A 15317-nucleotide genomic window follows, 5' to 3' on the forward strand; every position below is an offset into this window, starting at 1 on the left:
AATAGTTCTTGCAGTTTTTAAATCGGCATAATTCTTATTATTTCGCAATTTTGTATACATTAAATAATTATTGTTATAATAGCCATAACTTAATGCAAAAAAGAGTGACAGTTGCTCGACCTCGTTCTGAACCAGAGAAAGATTAGTTTACATGGTGGCAAGGTAACGACGCCGGTGGACGTGCATTCAATGTTTTTCTAAATTTTGGATTTGGTAATTGCACGATAACTGTCATAAACTCTAACAAAATGGAAGGAGATGGACTGGCAATTGTCCCTGATTTCAGTTATTTTCGGGAGAGATCAAACAGCATTGGCAAAACTCGTTTGAGAGCTAATAGTATCGGGGATGGGATGAGTGAAGTTAGCGATGTTCTCAGCCATCGTAGTCGAATAAGCACGAAAAAAACTGGCCCTTATTTAGAAGGGAATTTGAAGCTCACTGATACGATGTAAGTTTATTGGCATAATTTTTTAAATGTTATGAACGCAACAGATTAATGAAATTCTATTTTGCAAGCCAAGGTAGGCAAAATTTGGTTGTTCAGGCATGAATCATTTATTTGTTTGAGCCCAAGGGCAAGGCCAGGCGTCATGATATCTAAGAAACACTAATAATAATCTATTAGAAAACGTTCACCTTGTGGCAATGCCCTTTTCATAGCAGTGTCAGGTCAACCTATTTCACAGGTGATGTCTGCTTTAGATTGTTTCAAATTGATATTTTGAAAAAAAAAAAAAAGGACTTATTCCACATACAAACCCGTTTATTATTAGGATTGAAGAAACGTCATTAGTCAAGCACCGAAATCTCGAACAAGTTGGGACCGGGCTTCTTTTTTTTTCGGGTTTTCCGTGTTGAATTTTACAATGCATTAACTAGCACAGTTAATGCCAATGGATAGTGATGGCAGCTTTCGTTTCTTTCCATAGAAACATGGGCAAAAGGATTTTATCAACATATGCGAAAGTGAGGTCCAGATTGTTAAGATTTTCGTATTGCTAGTAGATACTATGAAAACAGAGGGATTAAACAGGGAAATGAGTTAATTTTGAGATTTCCGTGATTTGAGATGTTTATGCTACACTGTATTTACCTTACCTTTTTTAAAATATATGATACATGATATAACTTGGCTACAACTGTTAGGCAAGTTACTCCTATACAATGATGCTAATGTTTATAATCATTGAAAACCAAGAGAAGTTTTCATCTTGTCTATTGTGGCTTGCATAATAAAAAAGAATACATACTCTCCATTCTCAATCTAATAACTATACACTGCAATAAAACATTAAATAAATCATTGGTAGGATCAGAATTCTTTATAATCCATATATATCTAGTATTGATATTACATATCTAAAGTCCCACAGATTATCCAGTAGTCATTCACTATCTACTCATTTAATTTAGGAGAGAGATTTATTTATAATTGGTTAAATAACTCTTCATTCCACGTTAAACTCTTTGCCCTTTCTTCTTTTCTAAAACACCAACTTCCCCAAAATACAGAGAATGTACTGCAGATGTCATGTGTTGTCGATTCAGCCCTGATGGCACTCACTTGGCTATTGGCTTGTGTGATGGGACCATTAAGGTAAGACAAAAAGTACTTTCTGTTATGCTTTGCCCGACCAAAAGTTTTAGGAGAGTTTTAAAAATAATGGAATACAAGCTTTTTCATGAAATACACTTGAAGCATGTATTTGGATTTTTCTATACTTTTAATTGGAACACATGCCAGTTAATTGGAACGATTTCAGAGCCTCAGAAAATGTTTTAAGAGTATTTTTCTTTACACGTAATTAAACACATGAAAATTCCCTTTTAAAAAACATTTAAGGAGTCATCCTGTGTTTTCAAATGAGCTAAAAAGTTATTTAATTAACAATGGCATTACGTCTATACCAAATCTTCCCTTTGATGTTGTAATACGTTCCGTTATACTTTAGCCATTTGCCAGTTTTGGTTAGCAACAAATGATTAATGAGAATGCAGGTAATGATGCAATGGTTGAGTTTCTTTTGATGAGGCGTTTCATGTTGATTAATATTTTATATAAATGTGCTGTGGATTATTTTGGGACAGGATTCATGTACCATTGATTAATTTGTTCTCTTCTCGAGATATGCATGTAGTGACAATTCTGTTTGAACGTGAAGTTATAAGGATGGTGTAAGATGGTGATGCAAGATATCTCATAGATCAACACATCACCCCCTTCCCCCCCCCCCCCCCCCCCCCCCTTAGTTTCCATGTGTTCCTTGAGTGAAATGACTGACCCCTTTTAAAATTGTCTATAAATGAATGACATCTCTGGAAACAAAGTCATCATAGGCATGGATGGCGACATGATTCACCTGTGGTACTCATATACTGGTTGGTAAGAACATCCATTCAGGACCAACTAGACCTAATCAGACCCAATCAGAGTAGGAAACAGAGAAGAAGAAGATGGAAAAGGATCAATTTGTTTGTTTATTTTTATTTTCAGGTGTGCAACTCATCCAATTGCCAGCAATTGTACAGCCTTCAAGATGATGACACAAATAAAAGTCGACTCCCAGTCACTCAGGTTAGATTTCGGCCTTTCACTGATGGAGAAAAAACAGAGTATAGTCATATCATAATCGCAACGTGTAAGTATAGTAATGATAATGATATGGAACTTAATTGGATTCAGTAGTCTGATGTCACGCTGCCCGGCAATGTTGTCCATCTTGGTTCTAAACAAAGAAAATCATTACTTTTTAATCTTCATACTGTCTAAAACTTTTCATATGCCTTGTGATCAGAATGTGTAAAAGTCAAAACATGATCAAATGTATGTGTTTTTTCCCCCTCTGTATACGCTTTTATGCTCGCCGGAGAAATATTTCATACAGGCGTCCGTCATTGTTCCGATAGTTTAGAGCCAGTGTTGCTAAGTTACCATGCGTCATTAGGAAGGAAGTGACGTTACGACAGTTGAAGATTATTGCCCTGTTTGATATATTGCCTCGACTTCAAAATACGGTCCAAGCTGGGATGGCTCAGTTCTCAACAAATCGTCCCAATTTAGTGGCATCCCAATTAGATGGCGGTCATGAAATTGAGCAATTTTTCAGATTTACCATAACCCACTCTGTATGTATCCAGACTTTTGACTGGCAATACAACTTCTAATGAAAGATGTATTCGTTGCATTAAACTTTTTTTTTCGTTTCGTGTCTTCTTCAGTTTTTTTTGTTTTTGTTTTTAAAAATGTTTTCAGATGATAGTAATCATGGAGTCTGGTTTGATGTCTATTTTGGGTTACTTTAGCCTTGGCAGGAACCCCCCCCTCCCCCCCCCCCCACCCCCACCTCCTTTACCCAACACACACCCAATCAAAGATACGCACATTATTATTATTGTTTTTATTATATTATAATTATTATTATTATTATTATTATTATTATTATTATTATTATTATTATTATTATTATTATTATTATTATTATTATTATTATTATTATTATTATTATTATTATTAATTATTATTATTATTATTATTATTATTATTATTATTATTATTATTATTATTATTATTACTTATTATTATTATTATTATTATTATTATTATTATTATTATTATTATATTATTATTATTATTATTATTATTATTTATTATTTATTATTATTATTATTATTATTATTATTATTATTATTATATTATTATTATTATTATTATTATTATTATTATTATTATTATATATATTATTATTATTATTATTATTATTATTATTTTTATTATTATTATTATTATTATTATTATTTTTATTATTATTATTATTATTATTATTATTATTATTATTATTATATTATTATTATTATATTATTATTATTATTATTATTATTATTATTATTATTTATTATTATTATTATTATTATTTATTATTATTATTATTATTATTATTATTATTATTATTATTATATTATTATATTATTATTATTATTATTATATTATTTTATTATTATTATTATTATTTTATTTATTATTATTATTATTATTATTATTATTATTATATATTATTATTATTATTATTATTATTATTATATTATTATTTAATTATTATTTTATTATTAAATTATTCAGATGCGTCTGGCCATGTCAAATTCTGGCATTATACATCAGGGAAGTGCTTACAAACCATAAACGAAGTCCGTCAGACACTTTCTCTGACAGTCAACCCTGAAGGAACCACACTGCTGACAGCTGGTGCTGACACCAAGATTCATCTCTACGACATGGACACCAAGCAGAAACTCAACACAATGGAGCCAAGGTTGGTTGGTGTCTGATTAAACTCAGACGTTAGTTAAATTTTGGTATAATTTGTATTAGAAATGTTACTTTGTTTGTGCGTATGTGCGGCTATGTGGTCTTGTAATATGACACTCGCTTTCGGATCGGAAGGTCCTGGGTTTCAGCCTCGCGCTCGGCGCATAGTTGAGTCCTTGGAAAAGGCTCTTTACTTACATTCTCTCACCGTACTCATGTGTAAAATGATTACCTGGCCGTTAACAGTGTTGTCTTAGCTCGAAAAATTGTATTATCGCCTAGCAGAAGGCATGTCCCGTCCTACATGTTAAATGTTGCTGTTGACCAGGGACTCATTGTAAAGCGCTTTGAGCACATTTAGTTGATATTGCGCTATATAAGGCTCAATCTTAATTTATGTGTGTGTGTTTGTGATTGTGTGTGTGTGAGTGAGTGAGTATCTGTGTGTTTGTGTGCATTGGTTATAGGTATTTGTTTGGAGTTTATTTATGTCTAATGGAAAGAGAGAAGTTTTGGTTTGTAAATGCATTGTCCTACCCTACCTTTGTTAAGCAGTGTTTCATATAAATGGGTATTTTTTTTTTGTCGTTTATAGTTATGCTTCTTTAGGCTTCTTGGGTTCATGTACCTCTGGGCTCATATTATATGGTTTGATTAAGATAATTTAAAACATCCCATTGGACACGGGTATACCAATTCCTCCCAGGGGCTCGCATTATAAAAATGATATTTCATTGAGATTTTAGTATATTAAAAGGTTTTTTTTTTCATTTTTTTTTTTCGAATCCGCAATATTTCTACATAATACTAAATTAGATCGTCCTCATGCATCCTTCACCTCCTCTTCCTACTTCTTCTTCTACTACTTCTTCTTCTTCTTCTTCTTCTTCTTCTTCTTCTTCTTCTTCTTCTTCTTCTTCTTCTTCTTCTTCTTCTTCTTCTTCTTCTTCTTCTTCTTCTTCTTCTTCCACTTCTTCTTCTTCTTCTTCTTCTTCTTCTTCTTCTTCTTCTTCTTCTTCTTCTTCTTCTTCTTCTTCTTCTTCTTCTTCTTCTTCTTCTTCTTCTTCTTCTTCCTCTACTACTCATCCTCCTGCTCATTATCCTCTTTCTCCTTCACCTATTGAGAGATTTATTTTGTGACATTTGCTGTCATTGTGTTAAGTAAAAGGTGGTTGTCAAATAGCACACACTGATCAATCCTATTTTCACTAATGGTTAAAATTGTGTTTGATTCCAGTGACGCTAGAGACATAATGGATGGCCATCGTTTCCGAGTGTTTGCCTTACAATACAACAAGAACCATCCAAATGTCTTTATTTCTGGTGGCTGGGATGACACGGTTCAGGTAAGATGTTATAATAGTGATCTAAATCATTTATACCTGGCCTGTTCCAAAGAGTGACAGCTCTTTTCAATACAACAAATCAATGCTACAATTACATGTCATATAAAAAAAAAAACAATACAAGACATTCATTCTGCCCAAACCAACAAAAGGACAGAATCTGGGCTGACCCAGATCCAACCAGTTTTGTTGCAATCGACACATTTAGTTTTTTCATTCATAACTCTTAAATTCTATGACATATTGGAGGTTAAGATCTTCTCAGATTAAATAATAGCTAATTATAAATTGTTCTGTTTATCGGCGATTTCATTGACGTACTATGTTGTGTAATAATTTGAGATACTGTTCTTTCTTCGTTAAAGCCATGCAAATAACTCTACCTGTAACCAACAAAAAAGACAGTATCCTTATAAGCTGTCTCTACATACTGTTCGCCAATGGTTAACCACAATGCAAATGCCTCGTCTATTTTCACAAAAGCGCAGTATCTGTTCATGTCACCTCACATAATATTGTACGTTTGTGGTCAACTGTGATGAAATGACTCGCCCAGTTCTCACAAACAAGTAGTAACTTTTACAGTACCACTTAGATACTGCTAGCGTTGATTAACCCACTCAACCCAAATACCGACTATATTTGTAGTTCACCCGGGTTACTTTTACCCCATGCCTATTTAATTAAATTTTTCTGAGGCAAATTATAGGCGTAGTATTAAAGCTAATGATTTTTTTTTTCATTTTTACATGTCAATGATAGTTGAATAAAACTATCTATGTATATGCTCATTTTAAATGCATTTTTTTCCAATTTTGAAAAGTAGCATTGAGTGAGTTAAGGCCATCCAAAATCTCTCTTTCGTTTTGAAGTACCTGAGTTGTGGATAGAGAATCCGTGACAACTCGACTGACAAACGATTGTTGTCTCACATTAGACTAAGCTGTCATAGCAAGGTTGCAGTTGGCACTCGCTTGCCGAGATCAATCAAGCCAATGAATAAATTATCTATATAGTGTTATTATTATTATTATTATTATTATTATTATTATTATTATTATTATTATATTATTATTATCATTATTATTATTATTATTATTATTATTATTATTATTATTGTTATTATTATTATTATTATTATTATTTTTTATTATTATTATTATTATTATTATTATTATTATTATTATTATTATTATTATTATTATTATTATTATTATTATTATTGTTATTATTATTATTCATTTAAGCATTTATGTTTATTGTCTTCATTGTGAATTAGAGGAGAGAGGTGGGGAAAAGGAGTTACTCAAACATTTACTTATTTTAAATGCAATATTTCAGTTTCTTTCTCAAGAAAAATAAATAAATCCAAAAGATACCAGAAACAGGACCAAAGCATCAAACCCGGTCAAATTTACATTTATTTTTTCAGTGTCTGATTTAACCAGGAATTACTACCAGATTTAGGAATGGGTTACGTATAAATATCCTGTCTTTGGTCCGTTATTAACATCACTGATTTTGTCATTGTCAGCCTCTACAAGATTTTTATAACCATCAATGTATACGTTTCAATCATGTCAATTTATAATAAATAGAGCTTGCATTTACCAAACATCCTTTTTATCAAATCTGTCTATGGCAACCTAATCTGTTTCTTTTTCATATTTTAAAAAATCCAGTATTGGGATGACCGAAAAGTACATTCAGTGAAGTAAGTACTTTGACGACTTTATCTTAATAATGATAATAATAATAATAATAATAATAATAATAATAATAATAATAATAATAATAATAATAATAATAATAATAATAATAATAATAATAATAATAATTATTGTCCCTAAATAAGGCAATTTGTCATTTAGTTACACTTGTTATAATGTTATATGATAACTATAACATTGAACAGATATTTCACTCCTACTTATTTTTTTCTCTCTATCTCTCTCTCTCTCTCTCTCTCTCTACCTCTCTCTCTCTCTCTCTCTCTCTCTCTCTCTCTCTCTCTCTCTCTCTCTCTCTCTTCCTCTCTTTCTTTCACGCGTGCGATATACACAACATAAACATATTCATTTAATTTTCAATTCGTTATATTCGTTCTTGGTTCTTACGAAATCATTTATTCTGTTATTGACTTATCACCACTTAAAGTGATATTAAAATGAATGCGTGAAATGCTTTATTTAAAGCTTATCTTCAGAAATTTATGAATTTCAAAAAGATATATTAAATATTTAACCTCAAGAGAAAAAAAAAAAACAAAAGAAAAAAAACAAATAAATTCACTAAATTATAAATGTGCTCAAAGCGCTTTCAATACAAGATATTACAAACATGACAATCAAGATATGAAGTGAGTAGAAAAGTGCCAGAAGACAATAGAGAATAAAAATTGTTTTCGCGGCGGTGGTGGGGTTTGAACCTGCGACCTTATTGGTACGACAACTCCGCCTGGCAGGTGAGAGCGTGGCTCTACCGTGTGAGCTATCCACGAACACAAAAATATTCGTTTCAAACCCAAAGTCATTTCTAGATCCCTCTCTCACCCACTTCTTGAGATCGCCGATTCGTTCGCCACCATCGCGAAGTAATTTTGACCAGCAGTTAAGCTTAATAGCCAATATTCTCATCACAAACATATAACATAGAAACGATTGAGACATTGAGTATGCTCCGGTGTATGGGTGAATTTTTAATTCAGAAAAGTGAGTGGAGCAGGCACTTATGTTGGTAACAACAAGATATGAAGTGAGTAGAAAAGTGCCAGAAGACAATAGAGAATAAAAATTTTTTTCGCGGCGGTGGTGGGGTTTGAACCTGCGACCTTATTGGTACGACAACTCCGCCTGGCAGGTGAGAGCGTGGCTCTACCGTGTGAGCTATCCACGAACACAAAAATAATATAGCTTAACTGCTGGTCAAAATTACTTCGCGATGGTGGCGAACGAATCGGCGATCTCAAGAAGTGGGTGAGAGAGGGATCTAGAAATGACTTTGGGTTTGAAACGAATATTTTTGTGTTCGTGGATAGCTCACACGGTAGAGCCACGCTCTCACCTGCCAGGCGGAGTTGTCGTACCAATAAGGTCGCAGGTTCAAACCCCACCACCGCCGCGAAAAAAATTTTTATTCTCTATTGTCTTCTGGCACTTTTCTACTCACTTCATATCTTGTTGTTACCAACATAAGTGCCTGCTCCACTCACTTTTCTGAATTAAACATGACAATCCAAGATTTCAACCACGTCATGCAGGAAAGTGCCACTGAACACTTAGGACACAATAAATCCAATACAGAGAATTGGATATCAGCAAGGTCATGGGAGCTCATTAACCAAAGAAAATCAATCAAACTAAATCTCCTGAATGCTAAATCCCCCCGACTGAAAGAAAGGCTATCCAGTGAATACTCATTGAAGGATAAAGAAGTGAAAAAATCCACAAGGAAAGACAAAAGAGATTTTGCAGAAAATTTAGCAACTGAAGCAGAAAATGCAGCTGTAAGACACGACACACAAACATTATACAAAATCACAAAAAAGCTCTCGGGAAACAGAAGTTATGTTCAAGAGAAACCATTAAAATCCCAAGATGGTAGTGTCATCACAGACGAAAAGGAGAAAATTGAAAGATGGAGAGAATATTTCGCAAACCTTCTGAACAGACCAGACCCACCTTCTTACACAGATATCCCAGAAGCAGAAATGGACGTAGAGGTTAATCTTGGTCCAATCACTGAGCATGAGGTGCACGAGGCAATACAACAACAAAAAAATGGCAAGGCCCCAGGTATTGACAAAATCACTGCGGAAATGCTTAAAGCGAACTCGCAAGAAATGTCCAAAATTCTCAGTAAACTGTTCACCAACATTTGGGAAAAGGAAGAAATACCAGAGGATTGGCAGAAAGGCATCATCCATAAAATAGCCAAGAAAGGAGACCTAGGAAATTGTGCTAACTGGCGTGGAATCACACTCCTGTCCGTAACGAGCAAAATTTTTAATAGAATCCTTCTGAAAAGAATCTCACCTCACATTGAAAACATTCTTAGAAAAGAGCAGGCAGGGTTCAGAAAAGGGAAGTCATGTAGTGACCACATATTTACCCTGAGACAAATCCTGGAGCAAAGCATTGAATGGAACAGCCCCCTCTACACCATTTTTGTCGATTTTGAAAAAGCCTTTGACAGCTTACACAGAGAGTCCCTGTGGAAAATACTCCGCCATTATGGTATACCGATGAAGATAGTCAACCTAATCAAAGCAATGTACAGCAACTACCAATGCCAAGTGATCTGTGGTAACAATTTAACAGACAGCTTTAATGTAACAACTGGTGTAAAACAAGGCTGCATACTCTCCCCGCTTCTGTTTATCCTGGCTCTAGACTGGCTCATGAAAAATACAATTGATGGTAAGAAGAGAGGCATTCGCTGGACACTGACATCTTTTCTGGAAGATATAGACTACGCAGATGATATCGCGTTAGTTTCCAGTACACACAGAGACGCCTCAGAGAAACTAAACGTACTACACAAGAACGCCTCGAAAATTGGACTGAAAATAAATTTCGATAAGACTGTGTACATTAGGGTGAATCCAAAACATGACAGTGAAATTAGGATAGATGAACATATAATTGAAGAGGTAACAGAGTTCTCCTACCTCGGATCCAAAATAACAGACGACGGAAATGCAGAACACGATATCAAGCACAGAATTCAAAAGGCAAACCAGGCTTTCGGCATGCTGAAAAACTTTTGGAAATCAAAGCAAATAATGAGAAAGACAAAGCTGAAAATATACAAGAGCAATGTTTTAAGTGTACTGCTTTATGGAAGTGAAAGCTGGAAAATGACATCCTCCTTAATACAGAAACTAGAAGCCTTTCAGAACAAGTGTTTAAAAAGAATTTTTAATTTATTTTGGCCTACAAAAATAAGAACAGTGGATCTATTAAAGAAAGCTGACTGCACTAGCATTGATAGCCAAATAAAAAGAAGAAGATGGCGTTGGCTGGGTCATGTGGCCAGAATGGAAAAAGGGTCACTTCCCAAGACAGCCTTGTACTGGACAGCAGATGGGAAGAGAAAGCGGGGAAGACCCAAAGAAACCTGGCGAAGGACGATGGAGAAAGAATTAAAGGAAGCAGGCCTGTCCTGGAATACAGCCACCGCAAAAGCAGCCGATCGCAAAAAATGGAGATGTCTGGTGGATGCCCTATGTGCCTCAAGGCCCGAAGAGGATTAAGTAAGTCAAAGCGCTTTACAGAGGATCCCTGGTCAACAAAAACATGTAAAATGTAGAATGAGACATGACGTCTGTTAGGTAATATTGCTGTTTCCGACCAGGTACTCATTTTACATCTGAGTACAGTGAGAAAATGTGAGTAAAGAGCCTTTTACAAGGACTCAGCTATGCGTTGTTCAGAACTGGCTCAAACCCAGGGCCTCCCAATCTGAAGGAGAGTGTCAGACCACTCGACCACAAAGCCACACAATTTATCCCATTTCCTTTGCAAGATGAGCCAAATGATTCAAATGATATCAAAGATTTAAATGTTTTTATTTCATGGATTCACGCAGGAAATTCACAGGACCACATATCTGTGGCGATGCCTTAGACATTGATCATGTACATAATCATATTCTGACCGGATCTTGGAGGAAATCCCATGTACTCCAGGTAAGCCATTGTCATAGGGAATGAGATTAGCGGAAGAGTAGTCCCTTGATTGGACGTCACATTACAGAGAGAACATCATTATGGTTTTGCGCATGAGTCTCTCTCGTCCTCGCTTTCGATGAAGTGTCTCATGTCGCTTTCACCGGAAGCAAAACCATCATGACATTCTCCTTCTAATAACTTCTCCAACGGTGACGTCCAATCAAGGGATGTTACTCTTCCGCTAATCTCATTCACTATAGGGAATCAAGTACAAAATATTGTTACATAATTAATTACTAACTTTATACCATCGTGCCACTAAAAAAACTTCGGAGTTTTAATTTTGCCAATCCACTGATTTGAAATACCATTTTCTATAATTATATTTTCAAATTACTTACTTACTTATCTGAACCAGCGACCACCTGAGCTCTAGCCCTTCGGTCTATTCTTTAAAATGAAGTCAATGCTTCAAGTGGAGAATAAAACTTGTATAAAGGCACGCCATCGCCGAGGGATAGATGGAGTACACATGATGCGGTGCCTATCTATAAAACAAATATTGTGAGGTGTAAATGTAGAAATATGGTTTTGGGAATTTTATAGAATGATTTAATTTTAAAGGAAAAACTTGCCTTTGTGTTGTTCTTGGTTGTTTTTTAAAAGTTTGAGTAAGATTTACTTGAAGTTGAATCCTGCATCGTCTGTTTTTCCTTTCAGATCTGGGATTTCTCGATGGCCACGAAGATTAAAGATGTGCCTCAAGATACTCTCAATCACAGTCGGGTAAGTAGCCAGTGGGTGATGTATGTTAGAGTTAGAAAGACAATCCACGGTTTACTCCTTAATTTAAATATATATATATACATATATATATATATATATATATATATATATATATATATATATATAAAAAAAATAAATTCACACTCACATATTTTTAAGCCGAAACGAACATTTCCGTATCCTTTATCTAAATTATCGAGCACTCTTGTACCTACAAGTACCCACCAACACTCATATATGGCCCAGAGTCTCCAACCAGGGGGATATGTTGCGCAATATAAATGTGCATTATTATTATTATTATTTATTAAGTTAAGACAATGTAATAAAAAAAATACTCCACAATTTTCTGACTTAAAATGTAAAGATTTCATTTTTTTCAATACATCTACATCTATTTAGAAGAAATTAATGTTTGCTTTTCACAAAAATGCTTTCCTTCAGCTGGAATGTTTTGTTCAATGTTGTCTTTAATCTTGTTCTTCATTTCATTTCCCTTCTTTTCTCATCAGCCAAAGTTTTTTTTTTTGAAGAAGTTGGGTAAATAGAAAACGATAGGTTTAAACACGACAGGCTGCAACATGCTTGGCAACATTGGATACAGCTTAGTGGCATCTTGACAAGTAGTAAACAGTGGTACAAAATAAATAAAAGGACGGATTGTTGCTTCACAAATGATTTAAACAGTTTTACTAAAGAAATGATACACAAGCCAATAACATATTCTATCTCTTATTGGTTCTCATAGATTGTTAAAGCTGTCAGATGCAGCAAAAAAGTATCCTTCTCTCTTATCATGTAAAACATAAACTTCCACACAATTCTTTGAATAAGACGTTCTGGGTGGGGTTCCTGACCTCCCATAGTGGGCAGGGAGGTACATACTGTGTCTTCTATCCCTCTATGTCTGTTTTCCAACATGCTTTCTGTCTTTGTCTTGGAATGAGATTACTTGGTTTTGTCCTGGTCCTGGCCGGATACCCTGGCTGGGAGAGAAATGTATAGTTAGTTTTGGGAGATGATATTTATTTCCTTGTAAATCATCTCTCTGTTATGCACTGTATTATGTTTTGTACATTATATATCATTTGTAAATATTTGAGTGTATTCCTCTCAGTGGGGACCTGTGCTTGTGTCTGGATGAGACTTTTAGGTGATCTCAAACTAAGTACTTTGATAGTGTGCTCTTGGAATCTACATCTGTTCCCTATTTGAACAAATTCCCCTTTGTCTTACCTTTTCTTATGTGCTTTAATTGTAATTCTAGAACATTTGACTATCCCATTTTATTCCTTTTTACTGGCGCTGATATGATCTTAATGTGTTGAAAGCGCCGTAAAACCCCCCAAAAACAAACAAAACAATAAGACGTTAGTAGATTAGAAAATACTCTCTACCTGCCAGATCTTATATATTTGACTCATCTACTCAAGCACGGTTGGGTGGAATGTTAAAAATCGAAATATGTGTCAGTGCATGACATCATCAGTCGGACGGTGAAAATTTTGGATTTGTGTTTTTTTTTTTTTTTTTTTCATTTTCTGAAAGAATATGCTCCGAAGAGCATTTTAATATTCATTTGAAGTAAATCGGGTGATTTTTCATGAAGTTATGGTCAGAGGTATGGGAAAGGTATCCAGCAACTTTTCTCAAATTCCATACTTTTTCAACTTGACCAGCTGTAAAAAAAATATTTAGAACTGAAATTAAGCTTTGATTTTCCCGAAGATGTGAAAAAGGGTTGATTTAATCATTTATGACAAGAACTCATTTTGGATAAAAAATTGACCTTTTAATTAAACTTGGCAATATCTCAGTTCAAATCTTTTCACCATCCGACTGATTACGTCATTCACGGTGACATATAAGGTAGGTTGGTTTGAACCAGATTTATTTACATCCGAGTTTTGTGTTCTACCAACTCAGGTTTAGGCCTTTCTTCATTTATTTAATTGCTATAAATTATGTCTTTTCTGTTGATTCCCTGCCTCACTGTCTTGTATTGTATTGTGTTGTATTGCATTGTTATTTTTATGGGTTTCTTTTTCTCTCCCCTAGTTATATTGCGCCCAGTGGCTTGGAAAAGAGAGTATAATTTGTGGTGGAACAGATCAAAACATGGCCAGGACAATCGACAGAGGAACACTCAATGTACGTTTTATTCTCAACATTGTTTTATTTCACTTATTCTATTATTATTATTACTTTACAATTAATTTTTTCTATACTTTAATGGCTATTTGGACATGGACACCAATATTGTCAAATTGGAGCTTTGAAAATGCATTTTATTTATGGCTTTCCTTTTTTTTTTTTTTTAACCGCTCGTAAATCTTTATAATTGTGTCGTCTCCCTCACTTGATTAACCAAAAAATTTTAAAAATTAATAATACATTATATAAACCATCCCAGAGACTCTTTACTTTTGTAACATTCTTGATATTCTTCAACTCCGATGATGTTTTGACCTTCACCTTTTTTAATTTTTTTTTATTTGATAGCTTTTTAAATCTTCTTTTTAAGAGTAACTCTCATTGCAGCATTAATATTTTGATTTTATTGTCATTCTGTTCCAGACGACAGGCCAGCTGGTTGACATGAGTCAAGGGGTGTACTGCATTGATAACGACAGGCAGGGAAATTTTCCCAAAGTCGCCGTTGGATCGAGTAAATTTATTTACATTCTCAAAACTGAGAAAAAGAACTGATCAGCAGTTGCGGAATTTTACTTTTAAGAAGTACTGTGATTCTGATTTAAATTCTTTTTTTTTTTATGTTATTATTTGCTTTTAAAATTTTCTTCTTTTCCTTTGATTTTAAAAGAAAATGATTTCCTATACTTTGTAGTATTTTATGTTTTAGTCAAATGAACAAACACGCGTGTAATTAAATATAACTGATACATAAAGCTTGATGCACAATGTGTAGTCATTTTTGAGCTTTACATCACTTAATCTTCTCTGTGGAAATTATTTAAATATTATGTATATAAAAATTATGTAATCTTTAATCAATAGATTTATGGCATTACTATTCATATTAAGGGCATTTGTGGGATTTTATCTTATTTTGCCCTATACCATATGTTATGTTATGTCATAATCATATTATTTTGATAAAATGATGTAAGGTGAAGTGTTTCTTTAATGTAAGGCTCAATATATGAAATGCTTTGTTAAAATTGATAGGGGGGGGGGGGGGGGGGGG

General features: G+C 33.9%; 1 protein-coding gene across 1 annotated transcript; it reads left to right on the plus strand.

The window, feature by feature from the left end:
* Positions 1-142: 142 nt before the first annotated feature.
* LOC144967002 (uncharacterized) lies at positions 143-15317 on the plus strand. The gene is made up of 10 exons (XM_078903720.1): positions 143-451; positions 1516-1600; positions 2498-2642; positions 4121-4310; positions 5544-5652; positions 7335-7366; positions 11242-11341; positions 12044-12109; positions 14168-14260; positions 14687-15317. The coding sequence occupies exons 1-10, from the start codon at positions 249-251 to the stop codon at positions 14816-14818; spliced, it is 1155 nt and encodes a 384-aa protein (XP_078759846.1). The 5' UTR covers positions 143-248; the 3' UTR covers positions 14819-15317.

Source organism: Berghia stephanieae, chromosome 3 (genome assembly GCF_034508935.2).
Source record: "Berghia stephanieae isolate SIO BIC M18660-M18661 chromosome 3, UCSD_Bste_1.3, whole genome shotgun sequence".
Lineage (NCBI taxonomy): Eukaryota > Metazoa > Mollusca > Gastropoda > Nudibranchia > Aeolidiidae > Berghia > Berghia stephanieae.

Coding starts and splice junctions, on each gene's coding strand:
- LOC144967002 (XM_078903720.1), top strand. CDS start 249: ATGGAAGGAGATGGACTGGCAATTGTCCCTGATTTCAGTTATTTTCGG. Junction 1,601..2,497: donor TGTGTGATGGGACCATTAAG/GTAAGACAAAAA, acceptor TTTTATTTTCAG/GTGTGCAACTCATCCAATTG. Junction 12,110..14,167: donor ATACTCTCAATCACAGTCGG/GTAAGTAGCCAG, acceptor TCTCTCCCCTAG/TTATATTGCGCCCAGTGGCT.